Source organism: Carlito syrichta, unplaced genomic scaffold, assembly GCF_000164805.1.
Source record: "Carlito syrichta isolate Samal-C Ts95f unplaced genomic scaffold, Tarsius_syrichta-2.0.1 Scaffold313533, whole genome shotgun sequence".
Classification (NCBI taxonomy): Eukaryota; Metazoa; Chordata; class Mammalia; order Primates; family Tarsiidae; genus Carlito; species Carlito syrichta.
The window spans coordinates 384,718-401,549 of NW_007257629.1; the positions used below are offsets into that span (position 1 = coordinate 384,718).

The 16,832-nt window shown below is 46.6% G+C and overlaps 1 protein-coding gene across 1 annotated transcript in view; it reads right to left on the minus strand.

Annotated features, from left to right (window-relative positions):
• EPN2 (epsin 2) overlaps positions 1-16,832 on the minus strand; it is a 69,365-nt gene that overhangs the window by 12,720 nt on the left and 39,813 nt on the right. The window contains exons 6-8 of the mRNA XM_021718807.1: positions 15,858-15,970; positions 13,801-13,893; positions 12,686-12,842 (exon numbers count right to left, since the gene is read on the minus strand). Of these exons, the coding sequence (XP_021574482.1) occupies positions 12,686-12,842; positions 13,801-13,893; positions 15,858-15,970 (363 nt within the window). The remainder of the gene's footprint in view (positions 1-12,685; positions 12,843-13,800; positions 13,894-15,857; positions 15,971-16,832) is intronic.

Here is a 16,832-nt window from a genome sequence, read left to right on the forward strand (position 1 = left end):
CAGGTCGAGGCTGCAGTGGCCGGGAGTGGCCACTGCACTCCAGTCTGGATGACAGAGTGAGACTCCAACTCAAAAAAAAAATATTTTCCTGGTTTAACAATTGTTTATTTCCTTAAGATTTTTGCATCTATATTCAAAAGTGAGTCTGGCCTGAAATGTTTGTTCTCACACTGTCTTTGTCTGGTGTTGGTGTTACGGTTATTATGCTAGTCTCACAAAATGAGTAGAAACATTCCTTATTTTCCTCTTCTCTGAAGGAGTTTGTATAAAAGTGGAACTGTTTCTTGAATGTTGTTAGTACTTGCCAATAAAGTTCTCTGGGTGGGTTTGAGGAAGGAGAGGACTTCCAAGTCCTGATTCCATTTCTTCCGTGATTACAGGACTATTCCTATTTATAGGCTTTCCATTATTCTTCAGTAAGCTTTGCTAAATTTTCTTTATTTTATTTTTTTAAAGCAGGATTTATTGAGAGGACAGAAAAGCTCCCACAGTGGGAGGGGATCTGAGGAGGTTGCCCTGTTTTATTAATTTTATCTAAGTTTTCAGATTTATCAGCACAGAGTTGACCCAACAGCCTTTTACTCTTATTCAACATTAAATTTCAGCAGTAACTGCAGTTATGTTGTTTCATTCCTAATAGTGTTTGTGCCTTTCCTCTGTATTTAAAAAAAAATTAATCTTTCCAGAGATTTGTCTCTTTTATTACTCTTTTCAATTACTGACTTCTATCTTTATGGTTGACTATTATGTGTTTTTGTCCTACTTCATTAATTTCTGTTTTTATCCTCATTATTTCCCTTCTTTATATCAGCGTAATGCTATTCTAATCTCATCAATTCTGTGCCTTTCTCTATACTAATGTGAACTAAGCTATAAATTTCTTTTACTATCAATTAATTTGTTCCACAAATTCTGATTTAAAACTATTTACATTATTTGGTTCTAAATATTTCTGACTTTCATTATAATTTTTTCTTTGACAATATTCCAAGTGTATGGAGTTTTTCTACTTTTTTTTTCTTTTTTAAATTGGGGTCTCACTCTGTCACCCAGGCTGGAGTGCAGTGGCGTGCTCACAGCTATCACAGCCTCAACCTGCTGGACTCAGGTGATCCTCCCACCTCAGCCTTTCAAGTTGATGGAACTACAGGTGATTAGCTATCACATCTGGCTAATTTTTTAAAATGTATTGTAGAGATGAGGTCTCGCCAAGTTGCCCAAGCTGGTCTCGAACCCCTGGGCTCAGGCAATCCTCTTGCCTCAGCTTCCCAAAGTGCTGGGATTACAGACATAAGGCACCACACTCGGCCCTACTTAACTTTGTGTTACTGATATATTTTTTTAAAGTCAGAGTCTCACTCTGTTGCCCATGCTGGAGTGCAGTGGCACAATTACAACTCACCACCGCCTTGACTTCCTGGGCTCAGATGATCCTTCCGCCTCAGTGTCCCAAGTAGCTGGGACTACAGACATGTAGAACCACACCTGGATAATTTTTTTCCTTTTATGTAGAGATGAGGTCTCACTATGTTGCCCAGGCTGGTCTCAAAATTCCTAGGCCTCTTACCTCGGCCTACTAGAGGGCTGGGATTACAGGCATGAGCCGCTGCAATCAGCCTATTACTAATTTTTAACGTTAAGTATAGTACGATCAGAAAATATGTTATATGAGCTGGGCGTGGTGGCTCAGCCTGTAATCCCAGCACTTCAGGAGGCTGAGGCAAGAGGACTGCCTGAGCCCAGGGATTTGAGACCAGCCTGGGCAACTTGGTAAGACCTCATCTCTACAATAATATCAAAAAATAAGCTGGGCGTGGTAGCACTGTCCTGTAGTTTCAGCTACCTTGGAAGGCTGAGGTGGAAGGATCACCTAAGCCCAGCAGGTGGAGATTGCGGTGGCCGTAAGCATGCCACTACATTCCAGCCTGGGTGACAAAGTGACACTCCAACTCAAAAAAGGAAAAAAAAAAAAAGAAAATATGTTATATGTGATCACAATTTTTTTGAAATTTGTTGAGGTCAGATTTTTTTTCTAGCACATGGTCAATTTTTTTCTGAGTATTTTGCATGAGGCTACAAAGCATGTATTTTCTCCAACTGTTGAAAATAACAAATTCATAAGCTTGTAAATTGTGCTGCTCAAATTTTCTTATAATTGTATTATTTTTAAATATTCTCACACATTATTTCCCATTTCCAATGCTCTTCATTCTGTCCTGCAGATCTGAGTTTCATATGGTTTTCTCTCCTACCAACAGCAAATTCTCTTAGTGCTCCATTCTCAAAAGGTATCATCTTTCACCCTCATTTTAAAGAATACCTTCTTTGAATACAGAACTCTGGAAGTTGATGAGTTTCCTTTGTTGTTGTTGTTTCCTCCAAACTTAAAATATCTTTTTAAAGCATTACAATATGAGAATCCCACATTTATTGTGCTGATAGTTTCCCACTGAAGTTTTCTCAAGTTCAAGTGCCATCAGAACTGCTACAAAACATTCTTCACTGTGTGTCGCTTCATGGTCAACACCTCAAACAGTAGACTGAAATATTATTCTTTTTTAGAAGATCTTGGTGTAGAGTGAACACATCAATATGGAGAATAGAGCCTTGTTTCTCAAATTCAGTAAAACCCATGAACTAATCTATCTGCCAAAGTGTTCTGTGAAGAATCCTTCTCCATCCCTACCCCATGCCCGGGTGAGAGGAGAGGAAGGGGTGCCAAGTGGACACTGGCAGGCAATCCTGGTGATGCTCTGGGCTCTGCTTCTTTCTGCTGGCAGCAGTAGGCGTCTTTTCTGGCAGATGCAGCAGCTTGGTTGTGGAAGGGAGGGGGCACCCACCAACACCTCTTCTGGAAGTCACATTCTTTGCCTTCATAGAAGAGGTCTTAGAGGTCCCCAAACTGACAATCTTTGGACAACTATCTCCATCCTTCTCCTAAATAGTACATTCCTTACAGTAACAGGCATTGGAGACTCCGGGGCTTCCACAGGTCACACCCTTGCTGTCACATTTTTCACACAGTCTTCCAAGGCCATACCAGCCTGTTTGCAGCAAAAGATCAAATCCAGATGTTAAGCCATAGCTGCCACCCCAGGTGACTAAATATCTTTTTTTCATCATCGTTCTTGGAAGAGGGATGATTTTGCTAGGAATGAATTTCTAGGTTGACAGTTTTTCTTCCAACACATTGAGGATGCTCTTCCATTGTCCTCTGCATCCATTGTTGTTGTAAATAAGTTAGCTGTCAGTTTAATTGCTGTTCCTTTGTAATAATGACCTGTGCTCTGCAGGTTCATTTAAGGTAGTGTGTCTCTGGTGTTCTGCAGTTTTCTGACAATGGGTCTAGGTGAGGATTTCTTTTATCTTGCTTAGGATTCAGGAGGCTTCCTGGATCTGAGAAGTAGCATCTTACCACACTTCTTGAAAACCCCTAGTCACCATATTTTCAAGCATTAACTCTTCTGGATCTCCCGACAGACATGTGTTAGATGTCCTGATTCTGCTTCCATGATCACCCCTAGCCACACCAACTGCCTACTGCTCCCCAAATATACCAAAGGCAGCTCCATAGACGGACGGCCACCTCTGGTCTTCCCTGGCCCTCCATCTTTTACCTTCTCTTCTTGCCTTCCCTGACTCCTCTGGAATCTTCCACTTAGCTTTCTTTTAGATCACTTACCCTATAGCAACATAACTATTACTTAACTACAAGCTTCCTCTGGACTGTGAGCTCCCTTGGGTGAGGGCGGTCTCCAGCCCTGGCACCAGACATGAGAGTGGCACCCAGCAAGCCTACGACAACCTGGCTGAGCTCTGAGGCTTAGAGAGGCAGCAGGAGGTGGTACTGACCCACTGATCTCAGAGACGACCAGGGAATGTTCCCGAGCCTCTGAGAGGACTTGCCTCCCCAGGCACCCATTTCTACCTACACGCCCCCCAACCTCCTCTTATTCTTACTCGACATTAAATTTCAGCAGTGCCTGCACTTATGTTGCTTCATTCCTAATACTGTTTTTGTCTTTACTCTGCATTAAAAAAAAAAATTAATCTTGCCAGCAGCTCTGTTGCTCAGGGATGGACACATGAATAGGAGACTCCTTGGCTCTCATAAAGATGAACCAAATGTTAGTCATTCTACCATGTGGTTTTAAGCTTTCTAGTCTTTGAAATGCTGTAAGGGTCATTAAGCCATACCAGGCACTATCTTGACAGACTTCTTAACTTTTGGCAGGGGTCAACTACTGGCTAGCTGGAGCAGCACAGGAAAGGGGGGGGAGAGTGCTGCCTGCACCCCTTCCCAGACTTGCCACAGCCACTCTGCCAACAAGCTGTGAGCTGGAGACAGACCAGGCCAGGATGGACATGGATCTGCATCTTCATGCCCAACAGCTCATGGACACTCAGGTCTTTCATTTCTTTGAGGTCTATCCACTTGTGTTTGAACTTAAGGGCTTCTCTTGCTGCTGCCCCAGAACCCACAACCTTCTGGAGGCTCCAGAAACACTCATCTCCATCCAGAACACCCTTCTGACCCTTCACGCCTGGTCTTCCAGCATCTCCGGCAGAACACTCTCCCCTGGGATTGAAACTACTCTCCCCAGGTTCACTTCTGCTCCCACATGATGAAGGGCATATCAGGACACTGAACCTGGCCTCCACTGGAGTCACACCGTGGGGACAAGCCCTGGCTCTGCCTCCCCCCCCCCCCCCCAGTGCACCTTGTGGGACCTCGGCTCTCCATCCTGACTGGAGGGAAGTGACACGGTGGAAATAGTACATCAGAGAGAGAGCTGATCGCATGCCAGAAGAGCTATGATAAGTCTTCAGGGCTGCCTGTGATGCAATGGAGAGGACACGAAAAGTACTGGGACCTTGTGTCCAGCCACTCCGGCTCCCTGTGGAGCCCCCAGAAAAGTCGACACACCTTCCTCGTCCCCCACTGCTCAGCAGTACTTGCTACACATCCTCTTATGTCAGCTGGGCCTACAGGGCATAGACTGGGGAGTCTCAGCTCCCCTGTGGCTGACTGGGCATCTTCCCAGCTGTCTTAATACAGATAGCTACTATGCTTTCCTTCTTGCCTGCATCAGGGGACACATCCTGGTTACTTCCAGCCTTCATCTCCCCTCACTCTTACAGGAATACCTTAATTCTCCTTGGAAGAATTCTCCCCTCATCCACTTCTAGCCACCGTCTGAGAGGGACTGACTCAGCTCTGAAAACAGAGGAGGGTTCTCACTAGCTAAAGTCAATCTGCAAAGTCCCCCAACCCCAATCCCCCATTCTCAAATCCCAGAAGTGGAAAAGGAGCTGCAGAGAAATCTTCTCTATCCCTTGAACCATGTGGACTGGGACTATGAGGTGGGCACCCAAAACACCCACTGTGCTTGCTGCAGCAGAGCCTTGAACTTCCGAGACCAGAGGTGGGGGGTGGGCAGGTGCCCACCAGGTGGACAGCAGAACAGAAGGGATCTAAGTCTTATTGGTCACCTGTTAGCCACTGGATCACGCAAAGACACAGTTAACTGTCTCTACTGAATCTGTTTGCAAAGTCATATCCTGACCAAAGTGTCTCCCCGACACACTGTGTGGGGGACTTGCAGAAAAGGCACAGTCCTCTCCCTAGCAGCCTTCATGCCACCCCATCACACAGTCCCCTACTCTAAGCCCGGCTTGGAGCCCTTCACAGGGCACTCATCCCACTCATACATGTGTGAGACCATCTGTCCTCTTGCTAGAATGCATGCTCCACAGGAACAGAAGCCCTGAACTGAGCCTGACACATGGAGGGGGTCCATCACTAACTAAGATTAAAGGAAGGTGACAAAGGATCAAAGGAACCAGAGGACCTCAGGCTGGAAGGGACTTTGCAGTTTATCTGCTCTCACCCCTCCAGTGAGGTATCTCTGTACACTGGAGTTAAGAGACCACTTCTAGCAGGCTCCAGGCCAATGTCTGGTTCAGGTACTAGAAGCTCATGCAGCGGGAGCTGCCCTAATCTCCATCCTGATGGTCTATACAAGGAGCTTTCAAACATCTCAGACTGAATGGAATTCACTCACCATAGCACTTGGGGCACCAGACCAGTGGCGAAAGCTGTTAGGGATTCTAGTAAAATATTGATGCTGTCCGCTCCACCCCACCTCCCTAATAGATTCTGGGGTGGCCTGAGCATTTGGATTTTTAGAAGCTCCTCAGGTGACTCAAATAGGCATCCAGGATACAAAAGAACCACTGAGAACCTCCAGGTGCATTCTGGCCACTTGCCAGGTCCTCCTCATGCAAAAGTTGTCTGAGGATCCAGTTCAGATCCACGGGCCTAAATGGGCAGACACTTGTGGAGACAAGCCCTGGACTCTCACAGAGTCACTTCCTTCTAGCTATTTGGCCAGTGGTCTCCAGGTCTGGCTCTAGGATGATCCCAACTCTGAGAGTGAAACAGACACAAGCCACTGCACCCAGCATGCAAGTCACAGGCAGCCAGTGACAGCAGGGGATATGAGGCTTGAGGACAGAATGCCCACATCTCCCCAGATAAATCTGTGCCATTTTTCAAGAATAGATAGGAGTTAGCTGGGCAGACAATGAGACACAATATAAAAATTAAGCATTGGCCGGGTGCGATGACTCAAGCCTATAATCCCAGTACTTTGGGAAGCCAAGAAGAGAGGACTGCCCGAGCCCACGGGTTCGAGATCAGCCTGGGCAACATGGTGAGACCTCGTCTCTACAGTAAATCAAGAAATTAACCAGGCATGGTAGCATGTGTCTGTAGTTCCGGCTACTTGGAAGGCTGAGGAGGAAGGATCGCCAGAGCCCAGCAGGTCGACACTGGAGTGGCTATGAGTGTGCCACTGTACTCCAGCCTAGGTGATGGAGAAAGACTCCAACTCAAGAAATATATATATATATTAAGCATTTAAGGGAGTCTAAGTTGCCTGAGCCCCTGCACAAGCTCTTATCACCCAGAGCGGAGTCTTAGAACTATCCTTAGACATCCCAGCAGTCCCAGGCCCCTGGGCTTCGCCTTCTCGACTCAACCGCCATGCACAGGTTGTGTGTGTGCAAAAGTAGAATTTGTTTTTCCAAATGGACATCCTCTCAGACAAGGAGGTTCTAAGCACACTAAACTGCTAGGTTTACACCTTTATAAGAGTTTAAGTCAAGTATTTTAACATTTCTAGAAGAACTCTTTCCCATGAAAGCTACAACACACGCAGCTGTATCTCCTGGATGGGTCCTAATCAGCATCACACTGAGCCCTGGCACCCAGAGTTCATGGGTAAGGCTTCCACAGGAAAGCCCCACACTGCATGCAATTTCACCCTGAAATTATTCTAGAGCCTCTTCTGACACCTTCAGTTATTTCCCATGGGCCCGAATTCCCCTTTAGAATCTGCTGCTTAGATAACAAAAATAGAAGCATGGCCAAGAATTTCAAAAATCAGCAATCTGTATGATGTACAACGTTGAAATCAACAAGCTCTGGCTTTGAAGACCCCCCTGCTCCTGTAACCTTCATGGACAAAGTTGGTCACAATTCAGAGAGCTTTGGATGTTGAATGAAATATGTGCTCAGTTCAGATCCCAGCTATCACAGGAACCATGGACAAGCTGTTTAGTGTTGGTGAGCTCTGCCTAGTTTCCATTCCAAAAATGACCCTGGGGACCTGAGTGTCCAGGACACTGTGCAAGTTGCTGGGCTGAATTCAGATGACACACATGGACAAAGCCCCACAGACACAGGTAAACAGTCTCATGGCCGGTGCAACTGTCTTCTTCAGGAGGCCACACACTGTTGCTTTGCTCCTCCTTCCATAGGAAAGCACAGAGGCTGGGGCACAGCTGGCCCTCAGGGACACTCGCTGGCTCGGGGAGGCGCCGGGCCCACTCCTGCCCCATGAATGGACAGTAGACCCACTGCAAGGCTGCTCTGTGCTCTCACCCTCCAAGCCTCAGCAGGGTCCAGGCCATGCTACACACCCGATAAATAAATGCCTGTTGAAATCTCAAGTGAATGAAAAGAAAGGAGGATGAACCAAGGTTGGAAAGATCAAGCAGTTTCCGGCCTCCTCCTCTGTGTGGCCCATTCACAGGGATCCTGCGTCCTGATCGCCTCTTACCCGCCAGCCTGGTTCATCCCGAGCCTCACGGATGAATATTCATGTGCACAGGAAGGCAGTCACAACTTGGGGGTCACAGAACTGAGCTGTGCAGGGGTCACCAAGAAGCCAGCGCACCACCTGCTGCTGCCGGGCAGAACACAGGGCTCTGTCCCAGCCAGAGATAGGGTTGGAGCCGGCCAAGGCCTTCTGAATCAGCAGGCTATGAGCCCTCTTCAGTCCAGGTGGCTGCTTTGTGTGCCTGGAACAGAGGAGGAAGTGCCCCACTGACCTGGCAGGCTCCAACCTTCTTCCTTTCAGCCCTGAGTATTTCCTTCCAAGACCACTTGGCCAAGCTGCCCCCGTGCTGTTTGGAAGGAACTGGTAATGATGGGGGGCTCACCACAAATGGTGGCTTTCAGAACAGTGTTCCTTTCATCCAGAGGGTACAGCTAACAGTGCTATGGGAAGAGACTCCTTTTAATTTATGAACACGTCTCAGGACGGAAGGGTGGCCCTGAAAATGTGCACAACTGGGTTTTAATAGAGGTGAAACAGTAAATCCAATACCACACTCTTGCTCTGGGGCTATGTTGATAGAACATGGAAGCAAAGAGTCTGCAACATGCTGTAGTGAATGTGGGAGCAAGCACAGGGCCACTGTCCTGCAGAGCTGGTCACATCACCACTGAGAATGCCTAAGAGGACACTGTGATTCAAACATCTTTTTCTATTAAAAGCAGAGTGCTAGAACTGCAAAACAGCTTTGTGGTCAACACTGGGCTGCTGAGTAATGATTACAAAGCATTGTTTAGAGTTTCTAATGATGCTTGGAAATGCTCATGACATAGTACAAGTTGAAGAGTGTGAGAGTGTGCGTGAGTGTGTGTGTGTGTAAAACTGTACCTATAATATAGCCTCAACTAAGTAAAATCATAATAGCTGGGAAAAAAACACAAAGCAGACAGGCTAATATTTTATCAATGGCTATCATTCAATTTTGAAATTTGCTATGACTTTTCCAGGACATGCCAGGGCCACAAAAGGACTTTGCAGCCATCCAGGACGTGGCCATAAGCACTGAGCCTGCTCCAGCCTTGTTGTGTGACTTCAGAGGAACCAACAGCCTCTCTGGGCTTTGGTAGCGTGTTCTCTCCCCAAGTCACTGATAAAAACAGAAAGTGCATCAGAAACAAGGAGAAGGCCCTGGACCAACTAGGCAAGTGGCAAGAGATGGCAAACTGGCAGTTCACTAGCCACATATGGCCACCACATATATTTTAATTAGCCCCAACTATGTTCTTAATTTTTTAAGTTCATAGCCAACATTTAAACATTAATAGATTTTAAGAATTCAGGTTTTGATCTTCTCTTTAAAAAACTGGGTTTAAGCCGGGCTCAGTGGCTCAGCCTGTAATCCCGCGCCTTTGGGAGGCTGAGGTGAGTGGATTGCCTGAGCCCACGGGTTCGAGACCCGCCTGGGCAGCGAGATCTCATCTAGCTAGCTGTACAATGGAATATTATTCAGCCATAAAAAGGAATGAAGGACTGACATATACATGAACCTCTAAAACATTATGTTAAATGAAAGAAGTCAGTCACAAAAGGCCACATGTTGTATGATTCTATTTATACAAAATGTCCAGGTGAATTCCTATAGATAGAAAGCAGATTGGTGGTTGCACAACATTGTGAATGTGCTAAAAACCACTGAATTGTCTACTTTAAAATGGTTAAGATGGTGATTCTACCTCAATTTTTTTTAAATGGAAGAGCAGACCCATATGCTCATTGTCCCTCCCTACTCTGACCTCCCAGCAACCTGTCTGGCTCCTGTGGGCACTGCAGAACACTAAGACCTGGAGGTAGTCCTATTCTGACCCACAAAGGAGATGCCCCAGCTCAAGCTAGAAGGTTGGGCCTCCAGCTCAGCCCAGGACACTTGGGTCTAGGGCACAGCTCTATCTACTAGATAAAAGAAAGGCTGGGCATAACTAGGTCATTTAAAGATATTTTGTTAGTTTGTCTCTCCTGATCAAGAAAAATTTACTCCTGATAAACAAGTCAAACAGCATAAAAAGGCTAAGTATGAAAACTAAGTCTCAGCCGGGCTTGGTGGCTCAGCCTGTAATCCCGCGCCTTTGGGAGGCTGAGGTGAGTGGATTGCCTGAGCCTGCAGGTTCGAGATCTGCCTGGGCAACTTGGTAAAACCTCATCTTTACAATAAATCAAAAATTAGCCAGGCGTGGTTGCGCACGCCTGTAGTTCCAGCTACTTGGAAGGCTGAGGTGGAAGGATCGCCGGAGCCCAGTAGGTCGAGGCTGCGGTAGCCGGGAGCGGCCACTGCACTACAGTCTGGGCGACAGAGTGAGACTCCAACTCAAAAGAAAAAGAAAAAAAAAGAAAAGAAAAGAAAGCTAAGTCTCCCTCCTACCACTCTGACCCCCAATCTCCTCCCCAGAATCAACAGCTGATTCAGCAGGATGTAATATTAAACTCATTGCTCCTGGTAAACACACTTTCTTTTCTGGGCACCGAGAAAACCACCCATCAATTTAATGTGTATTTAATAAAAAAATACAATTTTGAAAGGGATTGAGCAGTGTTTCCTAAAGAATATCCTATCCATAACTTTAGGTGGCCATCACTTTACTGAAGAATCATTTTTCAGATTTAAAAATAAAGGCGGGCTTGGTGGCTCAGTCTGTAATCCCAGCACTTTGAGAGGCTGAAGTGAGTGGACTGCCTGAGCCCACAGGTTCGAGATCAGCCCGGGCAAACTTGGCAAGACCTTGCCTCTACAATAAAATAAAAAATTAGCTGGGCATGGTAGTGCACACCTGTAGTTCCAGCTACTTGGAAGGCTAAGGTGGAAGGATCGCTGGAGCCCAGCAGATTGACACTGGGGTGGCCATGAGTGTGCCACTGCACTCTAGCCTGGGCAACAGAGTGAGACTCCAACTCAAAAATAAAATAAAACAATAAAATAATTTTAAAAATAAAGCCAAAGTCTACAAGGGCCTGCTGTCCCCAGGGCACTACCCTCCCCATGGACAAATGTAACCTCCACAGGCTTCCTGAGGGCACAGCACACAGGTGACAAACCCTGTGAGCCAACTTCCTGAGCAGCTCTGGAATTGGCCTTCAACGAGTGAAAACTGGACAGTTTTGCCTGAAGTTTCCCACAAGGCTCAGAGGATTCCTGTCAAAGGGGGTGTGGGGCTCTGCCTGGGTCACAGTGGCCAACAATAGTACTAAAGGATATCTGAGACCGGTATGCCTCCTGGACCGAGTTCAGGTACTTGGTAAGGCTGAGTGCAGGCCCCGAGTAACATGGAACCCCTACCCCTCCTCCCTGCTACCCAGGATTCACACTGGGCAGCAGGATTCACACTGAGCAGGTCCCTGCACCTGCACCCACGCCACCATTCCACTCCCTCCTACTTTCTCACATGCTGAGTCTTCTGAAGAGCACCTCTAGCTTCTTGATGCCTGGCAGAGGACTCAAGGGAAGCAGCCCTTGACCAAGACACTTGCCTCATACTCTCTGGACTCCTGGGCTAAATTTCACCCCAGGATGCTCTCAAAAAACCTCCCCTGAGGCCTGGACTACACAACACTGCCACGACACTGTATTTCCGCCCTGCCTGCCCTGACTAGGCCTTGAGGGCAGAGACCATTACCTGCTTGTCTCAGGGTTTCTGCATGGCAGGACAGAGCTTGGCATTTGGTACACTTCAGCGAACATCCAGGGAACTGAGCTGAACACAAGAGATGGTTCTGGAGGGAAACAGGGACTCCAAGAGATACAGGCAAGATGCCTCGAAACAGACAATTGCAAGTTCTTAGGCACAAAGCTCACAGATCAGCCATGGCCAGCAGGATTCAGAGCACCAGCAGGGACCACCCAGGGTGATAGGCCAGGAAGCCCTCAAGAAGCCCCCTGGGCCAAGCTCCCACAAAGCAATTAAGAAACTCATGGGCCCAAGATCATCACCCAGATCAATTCAGTTGTGTCGTGCTCATGCTTTCAATTTCCTACCACAAACTCTCTCACATTTTACACTAAGCAAAACTTTAAAACGTTTATTATTCCTAATAAACTGATTTTTTTATTGCTTTACATAACAAGAAGAATTACAGTAAATGTATATGCCCTTTTCATTAGCAGTGGTGGTAAGTACATCATAATTTCCAGCTAATTACAGCCACTTGATTTAGCTATTTCATGTTGTGTATTATGACTTCCTAAGCTGGGTGCTGGGTGCAGTTCTGAGGCTGAGAGATTTGAACTGCGTCCCAGAGAAAGGAAAAGTCATTTTTGACGCACGTGGAAGGAAAAGAAGTCAGCTTTCCCTCTACCAAAGCAGAAAACCATTCAAAACAGAAAGAGAAGACTGTGTCACTGTCCTCAAGCAGGAGGGTGAGAGCCTACTGCAGAGCAACATCAGGGCTGGAGGAGCTTGGCCACCCACCATAATCAACCAGATTCAGTCAGATGAGAGACAGCAAAAAGCACTGCCCTGTCCCCCTCACTCATTCAGCAGGCAAGCATGGGAAATCAGCAATGGGGTCTTTACCGAATGATGGCCAGGGGTCCGAAGTGCTGGTGGGAGCTGCTGGCCCGCCCCAGGGGTTGGTCTGGTTAGCCGAGGCCGATGGACCCCAGGGCTCCGCTTTCTGGGCTGCAGGGCCTGAGCTGGGGAGAGCATCCATTAAGTCCAACAGAGTGGTCTGCTGTGGGTGAGAGCCGTGCTTTTAAGACAAACAGAAGGGGACAGGTTTTATTTTGCTATAGTTACAGCAGTACCCATGAGTTAGCCATAAATATCACCCATGCCACTTACTGCAGTGAGGCCCTCTAGGAGGGGCCAAGAGGAACCTGGAAATTGAGCCACCCTATCTCCTGACCCATCCCACCAGCTCTGCCAACATTCCTGCTTCCCAGGACAGCACAGGCCCAGTCACACCAACCTATTTTCCATTTGCCAAGTGTCTCCCACACCTTCCAGCTTTCACACGGTCCTCAAGGCTCCGCAGACTTTTCTAGGCTAATACAGCTTTTGCCTGAACTCCAGATCACTGTCCCTCCCACCCACCAGCCACCATCCAGGGCCCAGCCAAAGGGCCCTCCTACTTGGGGGGTGCCCCTTCCCTCCCCACTCACGACACTATCATATCTGTCGTCAGGGACCTTTCAGCACTGTAACAGGGGAGGCTGCTGGAGTCCCCGGCCCCTGTGTTGTGAGCAGGGGTCTGACTCCTCCCTGGATGATGATGAGCTTGTTGGGAGCAAAGCCAGGTCCTGGTCATCTCTATATCGAAGCAGGAAGCTGAGCACAGTGTTCATGATGATGGCAATGAAGACCAGCACTACTAGGGGCATACCCCTCCCAGACAAGTATCCAAAGCACTTGACGTTTAGCTTAATAGCCGCCATAGCCGCAGAGGGCAGGCACTACCATCATTCCCGTTTTACAGATGAGGGGACTGAGGCACTGGAACATTAAGTGTCTTCTGGTTAGTACAGATGCCTTTTTAACTGCATCTTTATCTCACTCTCACTCACCATAGACATGTGAATTATTTGTTGAGGTTGGAGAACTCACTGAGTCTCACCTTCGCAGGAGGTGAGAGATGTTGAGGCAACAACTATAGAGCATTGCCAAACGTTTACTTCCCAGTAAGTTCTTACCTCTTTCTTTTTTGGAACTTTAACTGTGTCTCTTCGGCTTTCTTCCAGGGCCATCTGTAATCTGAGGTCATCACCCCGCCTGAGACGTTCTTCCTGCAGAGAGAAAATGATAACTTGAACCTGATGGTGGCCATAATAACATCACTATGCAGAACATAGCCACAACAGCCAGCAACGGGAAATGCACGTTGTATTATGTATTATTTCCAAGGAAGATTTAAAAACCACTTGTAAAACACAATTACTTTCCAATCCCCAACATGTGTATTCCCAGAAGGCTCCTCCCTCACTGTACCTCTTGTCACTTCAATCCTCTTGGGTCACAACAGAGAGATGGGGCTTCAGGAACCACCAAATTGGTGGAAGAGAATGCTTAATCTTAATCTAAGATTTTTTTTCCTCAAAATGAAAATGGCTTTATAATTCTTTCTACTTCTATATGTAATATGTCTCCTTATAAAACATAAACCTGAAACCTGAAAAGGAATTATAAAGGATAAAAATCATGTATCACTCCATCACCTACCATGTATGCTTCTGGATGATTCCTAACCAAGATGATTCATTATATTATTTAAGGCAAAGTCATCATGTGAAAAAAACAGGGTTGTCCTAGCTTTTATATAATAATTAAGCATAAATAAATACATTCCTTATACTTATTTTCTTTTTTGTTAGAGACAGACTCTGCTATGTTGCCCAGACTAGAGTGCAGTGGCTATCCACAGGCACAATTCCACTACTGTCCAGCATGGGAGTTTTGACTTGTTCCCTTATATTTTTTTTATTGTAAATATTAACTAAAATGAGCTCAAACCATATATTTATCCCTGTGCTTCTCAGTGGATATTCTCGTGCACCTTTTTCCGGAATGCTAGACACAGAGCCACATGTACCAACATGGATAGATTTACTGGCTTCCTGTTTCCCACCACAAGGACAGAGAGGTCATGACTGAAGCTGTCCACTGTAACTGAGCTTGAGGATATTGTCAATTTCAGATACACAAACAATGCTGGCACAATCCTGTCTGTATGCAAATCTAACTATCCTGATATTTCTCCCTGAACATCAACTTCTAAATGAGAGGAATTCCTGTGCCACCGCTGGCTCTATCTCTTTTTTAACTAAAGTCAGTGGAGACAGCGCTGACAAGTGCAAACAAAGGGATGACAATTTCTAAGATCACTTTAATCACTCCTTTCCCTCCTCTCCCATTTTAAAGTAATTCATGCTAATTAAAGAAAAAAGAGGTCAGGTGCACTGGCTCACATCTGTAATCACAGCACTTTGCGAGGTGGAGTTGAGAGGATTGCCTGATCCCAGGGGTTCAAGGCAATACCTCATCTCTACAATAAATCAAAAAATTAGCCGGGCATAGTGGCGCATGCCTGTGGTTCCAGTTACTTGGAATGCTGAGGCAGAAAGATAGCCTGAATCCAGCATGTCGAGGCTGCAGTGGCTGTGAGCATACCCTTGCACTCCAGCCTGTGCAAGAGTGAGACTCCAATTCAAAAAGAAAGAAAAAAAAAAAAACAAACAAGCAAGAAGTGAACAAAATTAAAACTACATATACGATGTGTACTATCATTAAAACATAAGCACTCTCATTTCCTGAGATACTTCCTTCCAGTCTTTATTTTTCTGCAGATCCCTTGCTACAGTTCAAACTGCTTGGCGAGGGGCTAAGCTGGCTCCAGCCCCATGGACCTGCACCTTTGCACCCACCCTACACATCACCCTCCAAGGGGTCTGCGTGCACTCAGTGCATTCAGGAAGAGCCCAGACACTGGCTGTGTCTGTACAAGCACTTTTGATTGGTTTCTTCCCTAGGCAATGACTTTCCTGGAAATTTGTCCTAAATGGAACTTTGAATGGGATCTTTCCCTGACTGGGGGCAGTGGGTGACAAGAACACACTTGTGGCCACACGAAGTACCAACTCAGCGAGCACATCTGAAACATTTTGAATACAGGGCTGTGGGTACCATCATCCTCCCTGTGACATGCCCCCAGCACAGGTGACCATAGCAGTAGGGACCAGCCCGGAGCACTGACCTGTTCAGCCACTTCTCTGCTCATCGCAAGGGCCAGCTGCAGCTGAAGCTCCTCTTCTCCACTAGTCTGGGGCCGGGCTTGCTCCAGCTCAGAGGACACCCGGGGGGAGGTGGCTGTAGGGAGAAGTAACGTTACTATGTGTAAAAGACAGTGTCATCCCAGCTCACGCCCAGCAGTTCCCTGATCAGACAACATCCAGTTCCCATCTCAACCCACAAGGTCCGGCAACAACCCAACAACGCAGGCAGAGGACAGGAAAAGTTTACAAATATTTCAAAGTTAAAACCAAGTGACAGTCAAATATAGCTTCACAACTGCATAAGCCACATGGTGCTGGGAGAAGACACCTTTGGGTATGCAAGCCCTGGCAGTTAGGTTTTGTGAGGATCAAAACATCAGTCTTCACTGCTCCAAAGAGAGTAACTAACCCAAACAAAGACCCAAAGTATGGTTCTTGAAGAGCTGGACCAAAGAGTGTCCTGCCCACACATGCAGGGCCTCTGAGAACCAAGGATTCCACTCAAGTCACAACAATGTTTAAGTGTTGAACTTTGACTCTCATGGTGTTAAGGATCATGGAAAATGAAGCCTGCCCATTTCTGCAGTAACCCGGAACGTTTTTGTTTTGTAAATTGACGAGGGAAAAAAATGCAGATACACATGCAGACATTTTTGCTATAAGTACTTAGCTAGTTTAAGACTTGTAAGCAGCTCCTGGAAAGACAGTTTTTATTGAAGGATGACAGATGAATTCCTAGCTGATGTAATAAACCCCAAATGAAAGAGTCTTTACATTCACGCCATGCGCCAGACTAGGTCTCCACGTGGGAAAATGCTGGGGCTTACACTGTCATTAGGATGATCTGTGGATCAGGGAATCTAAACGTCTCCAGAAACTAGATGTCGAGTTTTAGAAGCATGTGCCTAGTGTGTGCCCACCTCTGCCCCATCCCAAGAGGGATGCACAGTTTCTCT